Below are 15,960 nucleotides of genomic sequence, written 5' to 3'. Positions count from 1 at the left end.
AAGAAGTTTGAAAAATATCACACTGTAAACCAGAATTCAGACACTCAGCATAAACAAAGCTTAACATGTATCATGTAGAAATGTAAAAAGTTGCAGTTGTCCAAATATGCCTCCATGCCTTTGTGTCTGTGGTTTTCATGTGCCAGAAATGCCTTTTTCCCTTTTACTACCTGAGCAAGCTCTAACTCAGGGGTCAGCAAACTATGGCCCTCCGCTGGTTTGTAAATAAACAAGTGCTTGGAATGCTGTCATGCTCGTTTGTTTATGTATTGTCTATGGCTACTTTCTGTGGTATCATAACAAAGTTGAGTAGCTCCAACAAGAGACTATATAACCTGAAAAGCCAAAAATATTTACTATCTGCCCCTTCAGAGAAAAAAAAAACAAAAACTGCTGATTCCTGCTATAACTCAAGTTCCATCTCCTTTTAGATGTTTCTGAGTTCCTGTGACATTTTACCGACTTTTGATATATTGACAAAAGTTACTGCCATGAAAGAATAATTATTTTGGGCTTGAAATTAAGGGGAGAGACCAAGACTTACTATTTATCTGTATACTCCTGTTGTCTATCAAGTCTACCACACAATGCTCAATAAATGCTGGCTGAACAAATCACAGAAAACAAACCTGCATGCTGAACATTTTGATTTGCTTGCAGCTGAGGGGCTCCTGAATTCCCAGGGGTGGTTGCTGTGGTCGAAGGCACCTGACCTTGCATAAAATTCGGATTGGCCTGTCCTGCTGAGAAGCCAGGTGGGAGGCGTTTAGGCATTCCTTAATAGAAAACAATGAGTAAGGCAGTTACCTAGCAAATTTATACTCTTGCTTAGATATGGAATGAATAAGGAAGGATGAGCTGCATGAAGTCTCCACTGGCTTAGCTCTCTCTGTCACACAGGTAGGATCTTTAATAATAAGGTTGGGAAAGATGGTTAAAAAAATCAACACAATCTCTTATATGAGGCATTGTCAAAATGAAAAATAAATACTAAAAAATTTACACTTAGAACATGCCAAGGAAAAGATGGCAATCTGCTCCCTAAATGTGATCTGAGGCCACGCCACAGCAAGGTTTGAGGGCTCACTTTTCTCTGTAATTAACAATGGACCCCAAAACTTCACATATTTTAACACAGGCACCAAAGGAATATGCTAAATTCTCTCATTTCAAACAAATTGATGTGAAATAGTATAAAACAAAGAGATGGGTCCTGATATTAAGGATAGATTGGTGATTTTTTTTCCTTTGAGGGAAACTGATGACAATCTCCTTTGCAGAAAATTTCCCCCCAATATTGTGCTTGTCTCTTTGGAAGAGACAGATTGGAAACAGTTCATGGGAGCTTCAAAGTGATGCTATATTAAATCATTATGCTTTCCTCTCATAAGGTTTGCTGTGATTCTGACAGCTTTGGTACCAAAAACCATACTCTAATGGAATCTTTCTCAAGTATCAGTTCCTTTTTGGAAGGGCTAATTTTAGAAAATTTGTAATAACGAGAATCTCAGAACCCACTTATCATTTACAACACAGGCCTTGATGTGGCCAGATCACCTAGGTGAGCATATCATCTGCTCTATGAAAGCATCAAGACCTAAACTCACTTAAAATTTTGTTATATTCATTCATTTATTTATTTACTTTTATTTTTATTTTTTGAGACAGAGTCTCGCTCTGTTGCCCAGGCTGGAGTGTGGTGGCACAATCTCGGCTCACTGCAACCTCCTCCTCCCAGGTTCAAGCAATTCTCCCTGCCTCAGCCTCCCCAGTAGCTGGGATTATAGGTGTGCACCACCACACCCGGCTAATTTTTGTATTTTTAGTCGAGATGGGGTTTCACCATGTTGGCTAGGCTGGTCTCGAACTCCTGACCTCAGGTGATTCACCCGCCTCGGCCTCCCAAAGTGCTGGGATTTGGGCGTGAGCCGCTGCGCCCAGCCACTTATTTTTTTAAGGGCCAAATTTTCAATGTCCTGAAAAACTCTTTGTAGACAAATATGCATTTGTCCTTTCTTTAACAGTGACAAGGCCCATTTGCATGCTCCCACTGTAATTATATCAGTAATCACATTTGCAGGAGGGACTACCCAGCTTCCACTGATCCGGGGCTAGATTCCCAGAACAGTGAAATTTGGAGCTGAAACATTCTTGCATTTGCTAAGAACTTCTTACGAATCAAATATTAGAGCCTGCATGTCAGCAAAATTAATTACAAGAGAGTGAAAGGCTGATGAGCAACTTAACTTCACCAGAAACCATGGGAACATGCCTTTGCTATGTTGCACTAAAGATGCAAGGATTTTTTTCTGGATAGGCAATGGGTGTCTTTTGGTGGGGGGTATGTTTATCAGATGACAGTATTACTGATACTCTATACCTTACTGAAAAGCTCCAAGCACATTCATGTGCACTAGATCAATGATTAATAAGAATAAATAATAAACATGGAGATGGATAAGTTTTACTGTAATCGTTTTACCTCTCACACATTAAGCTCCATTGCTTTTTCTTCATACAAGAGGCACCTTACAAAATAAATAAATAAATCTCCTTTAGGTATAACTGGTGGAATTCCCTCTCTAAGGAGCAGGCATTGGCATTATAAAACTATAAAAGTCAATGATTTCTGAACTTATTCCCCTTTAATACTTTAATCAAACTTAACAAGTACCATGCTTACTATTTTATTAACTAGGATTATAAAAATTGGTAACTAAAAGGGCCTTTTCTTCAATGAGACCCTGTTCTTTTTATTTCTGCTCTATTGCATAATCTTAATTTTTCAGCAACTCAGAAGTTTAAATTGTTAACAAAATGCATTTTTCTTCTGGACATTTTAATTTACTAGTAAAAGATCAAGCAAAAATAATTTGAAAAACAAAATGAACATCTCTACGTTGACTTTTACCTGAATTTCAGTTCAGAGAGCTAGCTTAAATTTAACTAGTAAGATGCTGCATAATGTATCAAGTTAACTAAGTTATATCAAGTGTCACCACCATATCCACAAAACCAAATAATTACATCCTTATTTCACTCCCTCCATTAACTCTAAAAGCTGAAGTTCTACTAAGATCTAGCTCCAGCAAATTTATCAACACAAATAGCTACAGTGTTCCTCACCTCCTAGGCCTGGATGTAAACTCTGTGGCCCCTGGTTTGGTGGTTGCTGCTGCATCACCATGAAGTTAGGTGGCACATTTCCCTGTTGAACCATAGGATTCCGACCCGGAGAGCTGACAGGCTGCTGAAATCCCTGGGGAAGTGGGTTATTTTGAGGTGGCCTTGGTCCCATCTGCTGCTGAGTTTGGTTAACCGTTGGGGAGGATGCAGGGGATCCCTGCTGGAAGGAGGAGGGTGAGGAGGCAGGAGACTTGTTGGTGAGGTGGGGCTGCTGCAGGGGAGTTGGGACCCTAGAGGGCCCTCCCTGCAAACTCTTCATCTGAGGAGCTGTGAACTGGCCTGGGTTGCTCATCTGAGGAAAGTTTGTGTGGGCTTGTGAGGCTTGCTGGCTGCCAAAGGGATATGGAGGGGGAGGGTGGGAAGGCGTCTGTACCGTAGCTAAGGATGGTCTTGCCTGGAGTTGCTGTTGCATTGGGCCAGGCAAGGGAGCCTTCTTCCACCCTTGGTTTGCAGTCATTGTGCCCAGAGAACCCTGGGCTGGAGGAGGTTGAAGGGCTCCAGAAGGCAGCTGGTTCCAGCCTGGAGGAACAGGCACCTGAGTTGGGGAAGTAAACTGGGGTCGAATTCCCTGTGGCGGTTGTTGCTGATGTTGCTGTGGGGGTCTTGCCTGCAACTGTTGTTGCTGCTGTTGCTGCTGCTGCTGCTGCTGCTGCTGTTGTTGTTGTTGTTGCTGCTGCTGCTGCTGCTGCTGCAGCTGGGGAAAATTAGCTGGGTTCATTTGTCTGTTCACAGAGACAGGCTGCATTGGGTGGTGTGGGGGAGCTAAAGATCCTGAGGGATGACTTTGCTGCTGTATATGGAGCCCAGAGAGGAGTGGATCCATTGCATCTGTTTAAAGATAGTCAACAAAGCAATAATTAACCTACTGCAATCTAGATCCTAGAGCAGTGGCCTTTGTAATTCTGGATATACAGAGTAAAATCTGCTGCTACTATTTGATAAAATAAATGCTTGTGAATACCTTCTATGTGTGAAGCAACATACCAAGATGATGAATTCTGCCTTAAAAAGAGCTTGGTCAGTAGTGGACATTAAAAGCAAAATGTAAAACATGGAGAGCAGTATTTACCAAATCATATTCTGGAGAACTATGTTAATTAGCATTATAAGAAAACAAAACATTTAGGTTTGGGAAACAATGAACCTAACAAACTTAGATGGGTTTCTTCACTGTAGGGCTTTCAGTGCCTCCAATATGTGACTTTTGAATCTCCAGGAGGGAGGGTAAAGAATGACGCGTTTACCAAATTTACTTGACTACAGAATTCTATGTAATGAGCATCTTGCAGGACTACGCAGGCCAAGGCACGCTTTTAGAAAAGTTAGGGTATAACTGATAAGAAAACAATAAGAAATTCTGAGAAGAAAATAACGACATTTAGCTTGAAGAAATCAGGTCATATTTTGTAAAGAAGGTGACAGTGTGAGTTTGGAAATTAGAAATTCAGCATCAGAGATAACTGAATTTTGTAATGATCTGTGCAGAAAGTTTCAGACTCTTCATCCTCAAAGATTGGAAGTCATTACCTGACTGAGAAGCAGGGCGAGGAGTCCTGGGCTGCAGCTCTGGATTGTGGCCTGGTGCCATCATGGAAGATGACACATTTCCACCCGGGGGTATCATAACAGTGGCAGGGTTGTTCATCCTTATTATTCCTAGAAAAAAGACCCCTAGAATAGAGTACTGGAATTGGCACAATTTTTGTTTTTTAATGAGTTATTTCAAGAATATGAAAAGATATGGAAAATTTGGTTTTTTTTTTTGACAGGTCAAGCTCTGTTGCCCAGTCTGCCAAGTGGCACAATCACAGCTCACTGCCACCTCGACTTCTCGGGCCCAAGTGATCCTTCCGAGTCAGCCTCCCAAGTAGCTGGGACCATGGGCACATGTCACTGGGACCACAGGCACACACCACTGTGTCCAGCTAATTATTCTACATTTTGTAGAGATGGGGTCGCTATGTTGCCTAGGCTGGTCTCGAATTCCTGGGCTCAAGCGATCCTCCAGCCCAGCCCTCCCAAAGTGCTGGGACCACAGGCATGAGCTACTGCACCCGGCCTGGAAGTTTCTACACCCATCATCTACCTTTTTTAAATTTAAAAAATTTGCTCTTATCTCCTTCAGATATATATGTAGATACAGCAGAAGTCCCCTACTCCTTCCATTCCACCTCCTCCCTGTTATTGCAGTTGGGGTTAACAGTTCTGTGCATGTTTATTGACCTTTTCTGTATCTGTAGGTAAACTGCAATTTTTCTGTAGGTAAACAGCATTTTTTGTATGCTTTTAATCTTTGTATAAATGGCACCTTACTATATGCATTCTTCATCAGCTTCCTTTTTCACTTAATGTTATTTTTTGAGATTCACATCTCTCTTGACTGTTACAAGGGCTCCATCGTATAGAACCATATATCCACCCTTCTGCTGATGAATACTAAGGTTTTATTTTTCCTTTATTCTTATAATTTTGCAATGTTGTGTATTTGTCATGAATTCTTGTGGATATATGAGAGTGTTTTTACACTATATACTTAGAATTGCTAGGTTTTAAAGTCTAAGCATCTTTAAGTTTACTAGATATTGGTAAACTGCTCTCAAAAGTTGGTTATACCAATTTATACTCAAACTAGCAGTTTGAGAACTCCTCTTTCTCCACATCTGAAAATTTCTGATACTGCTAAACTTTTCAGAATTTATCATCCATGCTCCTGAGAACAGGCCAGGCATGGTAGCTCATGCCTGTAATCCCAGAGCTTGTGGAGGCCAAGGTGGGAGGACTGCTTGAGGCCAGGAGTTTGAGACCAGCCTGGGCAACATAGCAAGATCCCATCTCTACAAAAAATAAAAAAATCAGCCAGTGTGGTGGCAAGCGCCTGGATTCCTAGCTATTTAGGACACTGAGGCAGGAGGATCACTTGAGCCCAGGAGTTTGAGGCTGCAGTGAGCTATGATCATGCCACTGCTCTCCAGCCTAGGCAACAGGGTAAGAGCCTGTCTTCAAGAAAAAAAGGGATAACCACCTATACTTATTCTCTTTTCCTTTCCTTGGCTACAGAATTCTCTGTCATGGAGCATCTTGCAGGACTAAGTAGGCCAAAGCACACTTTTAGGAATGTTGAGGTATGAATAAGAGAACAATGAAAAATTCTAAAATGAAAATGATGACATTTAGCTTGAAGGGCAGATTTTGTGACATCTTTGATTTTTGGCATCGAGGTGAAAATAACCTCAAAATGACTGGGAAAGCATCTTTCTTCTTTTTCTGTGCTCTGTGTATCTGTTCTTTAAGTATTTGATAAAACTTTCCTGTAAAACCATCTGGGCCTATAGGTCATACTAATTGATTTACAGGGAAACAGATTTTTATTTCAATTTCTTAAATGGTTATAGACTTTTCAAGTTTTCAATGCCTTATTAAAAGTCAATTTTTATTAAATTATAATTTTGCCAACACTAAAATTTATTAGCATAAAGTTAACTGTGGAATATCTTTTCCATTCTTTTAAAAAAAAATGATACATAACTCATATACTATAATATTCGCCTTTTAAAATTTGTACTTTTTTCATTCTTTACATTGTTTGTGCCCTCTTTTCTTCTTTGGTGGTCTTACCACATTCATAAGTTTTAGCTGTCCTTTCAAAGAAACATCTTTTGGGCCAGGGATGGTGGCCCACGCCTGTAATCCCAGCACTTTGGGAGGCTGAGGCAGGTGGATCACTTGAGGTCAGGGGTACGAGATCAGCCTGGTCAACATGGTGAAACCCCCATATTTCTACTAAAAATACAAAAATTAGCCGGGCAAGGTGGCGGGCGCCTGTAATCCCAGCTACTCAAGAGGCTGAGGCAGGAGAATCTTTTGGTTTTGCTGTTCCATTGTTTTTTTGATTCATATTTTACTTATCTCTGTTCTTATCTGTATAATTTCCCTCATAACTTACTGCTCTGCTCAATTCTTAAGTCAGACACTTAGTTTGTTAATTTTCAGTTGGTGTTCTTTCTTCATTAATACCAATTTCTGAAGGCTTAAAATTTCTTCCAAGTGTTGTATTGGCCACATCTCACAAATTTCAGTATATATTATTCTCATAATTCCATTCTAAATATTGTCTAATTTCCATCAGGATTGCTTTTTTAAATCACTAAGTATTTATAATGCATTACCACATTTCCAAAAATATGGGATATTTTGGTTGCGTTTTTTTTTTGCCACTGACTTGACCTAACAGCACTGCGGTTAGAGAACAGGATCTGTGTGATATTAATATGTGGTATTTACTGAAACTTGCTCTTGGAATAATCCCTGGTCTGTATAAATTTTCCATTTATGCTTGGGAATATTAAGAATTCTTGGCCGGGCGCGGTGGCTCACGCCTGTAATCCCAGCACTTTGGGAGGCCGAGGCGGGCGGATCACGAGGTCAGGAGATCGAGACCATCCTGGCTAACACGGTGAAACCCCGTCTCTACTAAGAAATACAAAAAACTAGCCGGGCGAGGTGGCGGGCGCCTGTAGTCCCAGCTACTCGGGAGGCTGAGGCCGGAGAATGGCGTGAACCCGGGAGGCGGAGCTTGCAGTGAGCTGAGATCCGGCCACTGCACTCCAGCCTGGGCGACAGAGCGAGACTCCGTCTCAAAAAAAAGAAAAAAAAAAAAAAAAAAGAATTCTTGAATTATGACTGCACTTTTATTTTTTTTTGTTTTTTCTTCGAGATGGAGTCTCATTCTGTTGCCCAGGCTGGACAGCAGTGGTGCGATTTTGGCTCACCACAACCTCCACCTCCCAAGTTCAAGTGATTCTCCTGCCTCAGCCTCCCAAGTAGTTGGGACTATAGGCACATGCCACCATGCCTGGCTAATTTTGGTATTTTTAGTAGAGACAGGGTTTCACTATGTTGGCCAGGCTGGTCTTGAACTCCTGACCTCGTGATCTGCCTGCCTCGACCTCCCAAAGTGCTGGGATTATAGGCGTGAGCTACCATGCCCGGCTGACTGCATGGTTTCTATGTATGTCCATTATATAAAAGGTATATTGTTATTCAAGCTTTCCTTTATCCTTACTAATTTTTTACAAACTTGGCCATCAATTACTCAGAGGTGTGTTAAATCTCCCCTAAGGTTTGCTATTTACATGCAATTCTTAAATGTTTTGAGGCTAGGTTGTTAAGTACATAAGAGTTTAGCAACTTCCTGGTGAATTTTTCCTTTTACATTATATAGTGGCCCTATTTACCTTCAGTGATGCTTTTTATTTTAATGTCTGTTTTATCTGATAAAAATATTATTATACTTTTCTTGGTTAATAGTCACCTTGTTAATCTTTCTATCTTTCTAACTTTGAACCTTCTGAGTCCTTATATTTTATGTGTTTCCTGTAACAGCACATAGGTAAACCTGAGAATACTACTCTGATTAATCATTTCCTTTTTATCAGTGTTCATAATCCATTTACCTTTATTGTTAATTACTAGTATAATTTTATTTATTTTGTCATTTTATGATTTCTATTTACCCTTTTTTCTGTGCTGTCTTCTTATTTTTCCTGAATATTACTGGATTAATTTTTTTCATCATGGTCTTCCTCTTTAATCCTCTACTATTAGTTTAGAAGTTATATATTCCATTCACATTATTTTACTGGTATCTTTAAAATGTCAACAGACATATCTCACTTAAAGTTTAAAGACAATATATGATCATCATTATTACTAAATAAGTCAAGGCTTATTTAGATTTACCCCATGCTTATCAATTAGTTAGCTCACCATTCCTTCTTAGATCTTATTTCTTCCATCTTAGGTTCAATTTTCTTCTTCCTGAAGTACATCCTTGAGCAGTTCAATTAGCAAGGGTCTGTTAATGGTAAATTCTCTTAGTCTCTTTGAAAAGCTCTTTATTTCATACTACTCTTGATAGTACAGCTATGTTTAAAATTCTAGGTGGTCAATTATTTTCTCAGCACTTTGAAAAAATTATTCCAATGTTTCCTGGCCTCCAATGCTGCTGTTGAGAAATCAAGGAAAGCTGATAGTCTTTCCTTTGCAAATAATAGGTCTTTTCTTTTAGGTTGCTTTTAGCATTCTGTTTTTCAATGTTCTAAAGTTTTTTTTGTTTTGTTTTGTTTTGTTTTTGAGACGGAGTCTCACTCTGTCGCCCAGGCTGGAGTGCAGTGGCCGAATCTCAGCTCACTGCAAGCTCCGCCTTTCGGGTTCACGCCATTCTCCTGCCTCAGCCTCCCGAGTAGCTGGGACTACAGGCGCCCGCCACCTCGCCTGGCTAGTTTTTTGTATTTTTTAGTAGAGACGGGGTTTCACCGGGTTAGCCAGGATGGTCTCGATCTCCTGACCTTGTGATCCGCCCATCTCGGCCTCCCAAAGTGCTGGGATTACAGGCTTGAGCCACTGCGCCCAGCCCTGAAGTTTTATAATATTGTGTCTAGATGCAGATTTATTTTTATTTTGTAATGCTCAGGATTACTGGGCTTCTGAATCTGAGGACTTACGTCTTTCATCCATTCTGGAAAAATTTTAGCCATTCTCTGACTGTCATGCCTCCTCAATTTCTTTAACTTCTTCAGGAACTCTTTTCAAACATGTTAAACCTTCTCATTTTATCCTTCTTGTCTCTTGACCTCTTTCATATTTCTATCTCTTTTTCTCTGCTGCATCCTAAGTGGTTTATTCAAATTCACCTTTCAATCCAGCTATTTCTAATTTGCTGAATAAGTTATTCACTTTATTTTTAAATTTCTGTAAGTTCTGTTCCCCCATCTCTCCTTATGTTTTAATAGTGTCTTGTTTTCTTATGATTCTCGTAATTGTTAATACTCTGATATTCCTATTACCTAAAATTCTGGAGGGAGCGAGTCTAATCCTAAATTGTATAAATTCAGAATATAAGCTCATTTATATCAGGTTTTCACTAGAAGTCTGCAATGACTAGGGTTGAGAATATGCCCCTCCACAGCTTCAACAGTTATCACCAGTCTAGACCCACCTAATGTTAATGACTTAGCCTGTTAATGGGTATTCACTAACATATTAAGTGTTCAAAATGCAAGAGGGTAGAGAAGACAATTCCACAACACCCATTTTCCCACCTCATGTCTACAGCCCCAGCAAACACAGACAAATTTCCTATTAATTTCCCATTAATTTCCCTATGCCAGAGGGTGACATTTTCCTAATCTATCTTTCACTGAAAATTCTGGTTTCAGGAGGAATTTTGAATTCTAACTTGCTTCTTCATGTTGACCCAAGGCTTTATTTTTTATCCCTTCCTGGCCATTAAAACCCAAATGCTTTAGACCCTGCAGAATCTCACTTGTTTACTGCTGTTTAAATATTCATCTTTGACTTTTTTTTTTTTTGGCCTAGGGAGTTCCTCTACTTTCTTTCCCTACCCCTCTGCTTCCAAGCCCAGCTACACTTTTTTTTTTTTTTTTTGGACACGGAGTCTTGCCCTGTCACCCAGGCTGGAGTGCAGTGGCACCATTTTGGCTCACTGCAAGCTCCGCCTCCAGGGTTCACGCCACTCTCCTGCCTCAGTCTCCCAAGCAGCTGGGAATACAGGCACCCGCCACCACACCCGGCTCATTTTTTGTATTTTTAGTAGAGACAGAGTTTCACCGTGTTAGCCAGGATGGTCTCGATCTCCTGACCTCATGATCTGCCCGCCTCGGCCTCCCAAAGTGCTGGGATTACAGGCGTGAGTCACCGTGCCCGGCCGCCCAGCTACATATTAAATGTTATAGGCAGGGCGCGGTGGCTCACGCCTGTAATCCCAGCACTTTGGGAGACTGAGGCGGGTGGATCACTTGAGGTCAGGAGTTCGAGACCAGCCTGGCCAAGACACTGAAACTACTAAAAATACAAAAATTAGCCAGACATGGTGGTGGGCACCTGTAATCCCAGCTGCTAGGGAGGGTGAGGCAGAGAATTGCTTGAACCTGGGAGGCAGAGCTTGCAGTAAGCCGAGATCGCACAACTACACTCCAGCTTTGGTGACAGAGCGAGACTTTGTCTCGAAAAAAAAAAAAAAAAGTTGTATTTTAAGGTATTTTGTAGTTGGAGAGGACAGTTAGGCTAATGTTTATCTGTTGAAACTGGATTTGTTTCTGAGGAATTGCACCTGGTTTTTTAAAGATGGTAGTTAGACAATTAAGAAAGCTCTCACGAGGGCTTGGTGTGGTGGCTCACGCCTGTAATCCCAGCACTTTGTGAGGTCTAGGCAGGTGGATCACCTGAGAGCAGGAGTTCGAGACCAGTCTGGCCAACATGGTGAAATCCCATTTCTATTAAAAATATAAAAATTAGCCAATTAGTCAGGTGTGGTGGCACCCGCCTGTAATTCTAGTCACTCTCGAGGCTGAGGTGAGAGGATCACTTGAACTCAGGAGGTGGAGGCTACAGTGAGCTGAGATCATGCCACTGTACTCCAGCCTGGGTGACAGAGTGAGACTCCTTCTCAAGAAAAAAAAAAAAAAAGAGAGAGAAAGCGCTCGTAAGATAAGAAACAGGTTTTTGGCCGGCGCGGTGGCTCACGCCTATAATCCCAGCACTTTGGGAGGCCAAGGCAGGCGGATTACGAGGTCAAGAGATCCACACCATCCTGGCTAACACAGTAAAATCTCATCTTTACTAAAAATACAAAAAAAAAATTAGCCGGGCGTGGTGGCAGTTGCCTGTAGTCCCAGCTACTCGGGAGGCTGAGGCAGGAGAATGGCGTGAACCCAGGAGGTGGAGCTTGCAGTGAGCCAAGATCGCGTCACTGCACTCTAGCCTAGGCAACAGAGCGAGAGTCCATCTCAAAAAGAAAAAAAGGTTTTCTTGGTCCATAATAAGCTTCCTAATCCCAGAAAATTTCAAGTATATGCTGACTACATGTTCAATAGTGACACTATAACATGCATTCCAGTACTAGATGGGAATCTGCACAAGATCCAAGGTTCTCAACTAGGGGAAATTTTGTCCCCCAAGGGACATTTGGTAATGTCGGGAGACATTTTTAGGTGGCACAACTGCAGGGAAGTAGTGGTGCTACTGGCATCTGGTGGGTAGAAGCCACGGATGCTACTAAACATCCCACAACACACAGGACAGTCTCCCACAGCAAAAAATTATTGGCCCCAAACATCAACAGTGTTTTGAAGCTGAGAAACTTGAATTAAATGACTACTATGGTATCTAACAAATCTTTGAATTCTATAAGGTTATGAAAAAAAACAGGCTATGGATTTAGTTTTAATTGCAAAAGACTCTTATTAGTAAACTTTCTGTTCCCCATGCTAAGAGAAGAAAGTAGTACTAAGAATGATTGAAAAACCAACTGCTGTAGATACACAATTCTAAAGTTATTTATTATAGTTTTAGAAGAGATTTAAGGTCTCTTTCCCCAGAAAAATTTAGCTGTTTAACCTAATATTAAACTTTGTTTACATCCTTCAAGTCTCAATAGACAACAGAGAAAAGCAATCCTAAAATATGCTTGGCAGTAAAGAAAGATATCTTGGGGGTTAAAATGTTACTATTACTACAGGTCATTACTAATTGATTATTCCTGAAACTTTATACCATACACATTATCTCAATCTGAGTCCTTCATTAAATACAAATCTAACCTGATTTCAATCTAAAGCTTCTCAGTTTCCTAGGTTGATAATCAACTATAGTACTATAATTGGCTGGGTACGGTGGCTCAGTTCATGTCTGTAATCCCAGCACTTTGGGAGGCTGAGGGGGCAGATCACTTGAGCCCAGGAGTTAAACCAGCCTGGTCAACATGGCAGAACCCTGTCTCTACAAAAAAACAAAACAAAACAAAACAAAAATAAGCCGGGTGTAGTCCCAGCTACTGAAGGGCTGAGACAGGAGGAACACTTGACCCTGTCTCAAAAAAAAAAAAAAAGAAAAAAAAGCACTATAATTTACATGCACTTCTTAGGGATACTTAGTAAACATGCTTGCTATCTGCCAGATACTAGCCTAAGAGAGCTTGTAATTACAGTACTAATAACAATTAAGTGGAGTCTTAACATTTTAAGCCTAGAAGGGATCTCTAGCATTGTTTCTAGAACATAATTAAAGATGTTTATAGGCAACTAGGGTCAGTAAATATTAAGTCCTTTGGAAAAGAGTTGAGACTAGAACCCAGATTTCCTGATTTATTCATTCTTTCATTAACTATACGTAACTATATGGTAACTATAGGTTTATTCATTCTTTCATTAACTATATGTAACTTGGCTAGGCTTTTCCCACTCTGCTTCTGGCCCATGTCTTTCCAGTAGTGGCAACAGTGTCATCTATAATTTCTCATAAAGCTACCTTAACACCAAATGCTCAGACTTCTGTGGGGAACTACATCTATGTACACAATACCAGGCTGGATATTTTACATCTATTATATGGTATTCCACAACAGCCCAACAGCACAGGTCCTGACATATATATTTTCCTAAGTCCTAACAAGAACTTAGGAAATGTTTGCTGCACTGCTCAGGGCCCTTCTACCTTCAAGCACGAGCTCAAAAGATGGTAGGTATTATTATTTCATATTATTGTGAAGAAAGTATTGCTTGGGGAAGTATAGTAACTAGCTTGAGGTAACCAGTAAATGGTAGTACCAGAATAAAAACCTAGTTCAATTCTATGATCAATTCATTAGTTACAGTTCAGAATAGCATGTTTTTTTGTTTTGAGACAGAGTCTCGCTCTGTTTCCCAGGTTGGAGTGCGGTGGTGCAATCTCGGCTCACTGCAACCTCTGCCTCCCAAGTTCAAGTGATTCTCCTGCCTCAGCTTCCTGAGTAGCTGGGATTATAGGCACCTACCACCACACCTAGCTAATTACTGTATTTTTAGTAGATATGGGGTTTCACCATCTTGGCCAGGCTGGTCTTGAACTCCTGACCTCAGGTGATCCACCCACCTCGGCCTCCCAAAGTGCTGGGACTACAGGCGTGAGCCACCGTGCCCGGCCAAGAATAGCACCTTATAAATTGAGCTCCTCTATACTGCTGCATTTCTCTAAGAGCTACTGTGGTAGAGTGGGAAGGGAATGACTGGGTAAGCAGATTCTTACTCAGGTTCAACCACAGCAGCTGTGCTTTTCTGTTTTATTTGAATAAAGGGTCCTGCAGCTGAAAAAATTCGAAAGCCACTAGTGCAGTGAAAAAAGCACTAAATTGGGCATTAGAAGATCTGTGATACTAGTTTATTGCTCCTTGACCCTGGGCAAATCACTTCCTTTATGTGAGTTCCACAGCTTCCTCAGCTGTAAATGACAATCAGCTCAATTCTAATATTCTGATATTCACAGAATATTGAGTTCAATCTCTGAACAAGAGATTTCAAGATTACTAGAAAAGGATGCAATTTATAACTCTCAAATTCTAAACACGTAAAAACTCATATTCTTCCACATACATCTTCAGATTCCACATAAACACACAAGAATTCAATTTACAGATATTCTCAGCCTCACAGAAAGTGGGAGTTGGAAAGCTACATTCTCCATTGTACTATTAATATTAACATAATGAGGGTAGAAAATGTCTCATTCATTTCTATTTCCAACAGCACAGGTCCTGTCACACAACAAGAAGTCAATAAATGTTTGCTGCATGGCTCAGTGTTCATCAACCTTTAAGCATGAGACCAAAAGATTGCAAAGATGCTTCATGCTGTGACCCCTAGCCTTCAGGAATGACTCATTTCTAGCTTTCCTGATTCAACAAATAGAGATGTAAGTATGCCATGAATCCCCACCTATCTTGCAGGGCTCAAATGATCAAATAAGCCAAAAAGAAAACTAGTAAAATGTCATACAATTGAGTCGGAGGTCGTACCTGGACCACCTGCCATGGGAAATCCCGCCTCCATCCTAACTGAATTTCCGGCTCCGATGGGTCCATTCATTCTCACATCTTGGCTTCGGTTCTGAGCCAAAGCCAGGTTGATAGCACCTTCCCCTGAGAATGACAGTCAAGTGATAAAAAGGAAATCATTAGAATAAAATGCAAATTTTGTTTATAGACAGCTATGTAAGTGCTGCAGTTATCCGTGCTTTTGAAGAATTATGGTTAGTTTACCACCAGAACAATGGTGGGTTCAATGTAGATGGGTCTTTCTTCAACCCATCTGAGTAGGTTTCATTAAGCACAAGGAGATATAACCAATTCTTGTAATAAGGAAGCAGGGTGACCATGAATGATGCTTAGTATCAACAGAGATTCTGGAACTCTGAATATTTATTTTCAACCATCTTACCAATTGTGTGTGGTGGGGGTGTGTGTGTATAATGGAAGAAAATGTTCTCAAAAACTCTCAAAATCCTAGACTTTCTTTTGATAATTTATGATCAGAAGGTAGATATTAAATATAAGTAGGTTTAATGAATAAAGAACATATACTGGTGCAGGGATACTAGCACTTGTGAACAAAATGCCACTTCCATTCAATAACTGCAACATAAACCTATTTCCAGCAGGAAAAAAATTATGCAATGAAGAGGAGATAGGTTGCTACAAATCTACTTTCTGAGACACCAAATGACAGGACCAGTATTTGTATAGGTTTTTGTTTATTGAGACGGGGTCTCACTTTGTCACCCAGGCTGGAGTGCAGTGACACAGTCATATAGCTCACCACCGCCTTAAATTCCTGGGCCTAAAGGGTCCTCCTGCCTCAGCCTTCTGAGTTGCTGGGACCACAGGCACATAACAGTATGTCCGGCTATGTATAGGATTTTCCTTTTTTTTTTTTTTTTTTTTTT

General features: G+C 40.6%; 1 protein-coding gene across 1 annotated transcript in view; it reads right to left on the bottom strand.

The window, feature by feature from the left end:
- The window catches only part of NCOA6 (nuclear receptor coactivator 6), an 87,785-nt gene that overhangs the window by 40,349 nt on the left and 31,476 nt on the right, over positions 1-15,960 (bottom strand). The window contains exons 4-7 of the mRNA XM_011972426.1: positions 15,035-15,157; positions 4,714-4,842; positions 3,127-4,014; positions 630-776 (exon numbers count right to left, since the gene is read on the bottom strand). Coding sequence (XP_011827816.1) covers positions 630-776; positions 3,127-4,014; positions 4,714-4,842; positions 15,035-15,157 — 1,287 coding nt within the window. The remainder of the gene's footprint in view (positions 1-629; positions 777-3,126; positions 4,015-4,713; positions 4,843-15,034; positions 15,158-15,960) is intronic.

This window comes from Mandrillus leucophaeus, unplaced genomic scaffold (assembly GCF_000951045.1).
Source record: "Mandrillus leucophaeus isolate KB7577 unplaced genomic scaffold, Mleu.le_1.0 Scaffold129, whole genome shotgun sequence".
NCBI classification, from domain to species: Eukaryota; Metazoa; Chordata; class Mammalia; order Primates; family Cercopithecidae; genus Mandrillus; species Mandrillus leucophaeus.
The sequence above is the reverse complement of the archived record's forward strand: the minus strand, read 5'-3'. Positions and strand labels throughout refer to the sequence as shown.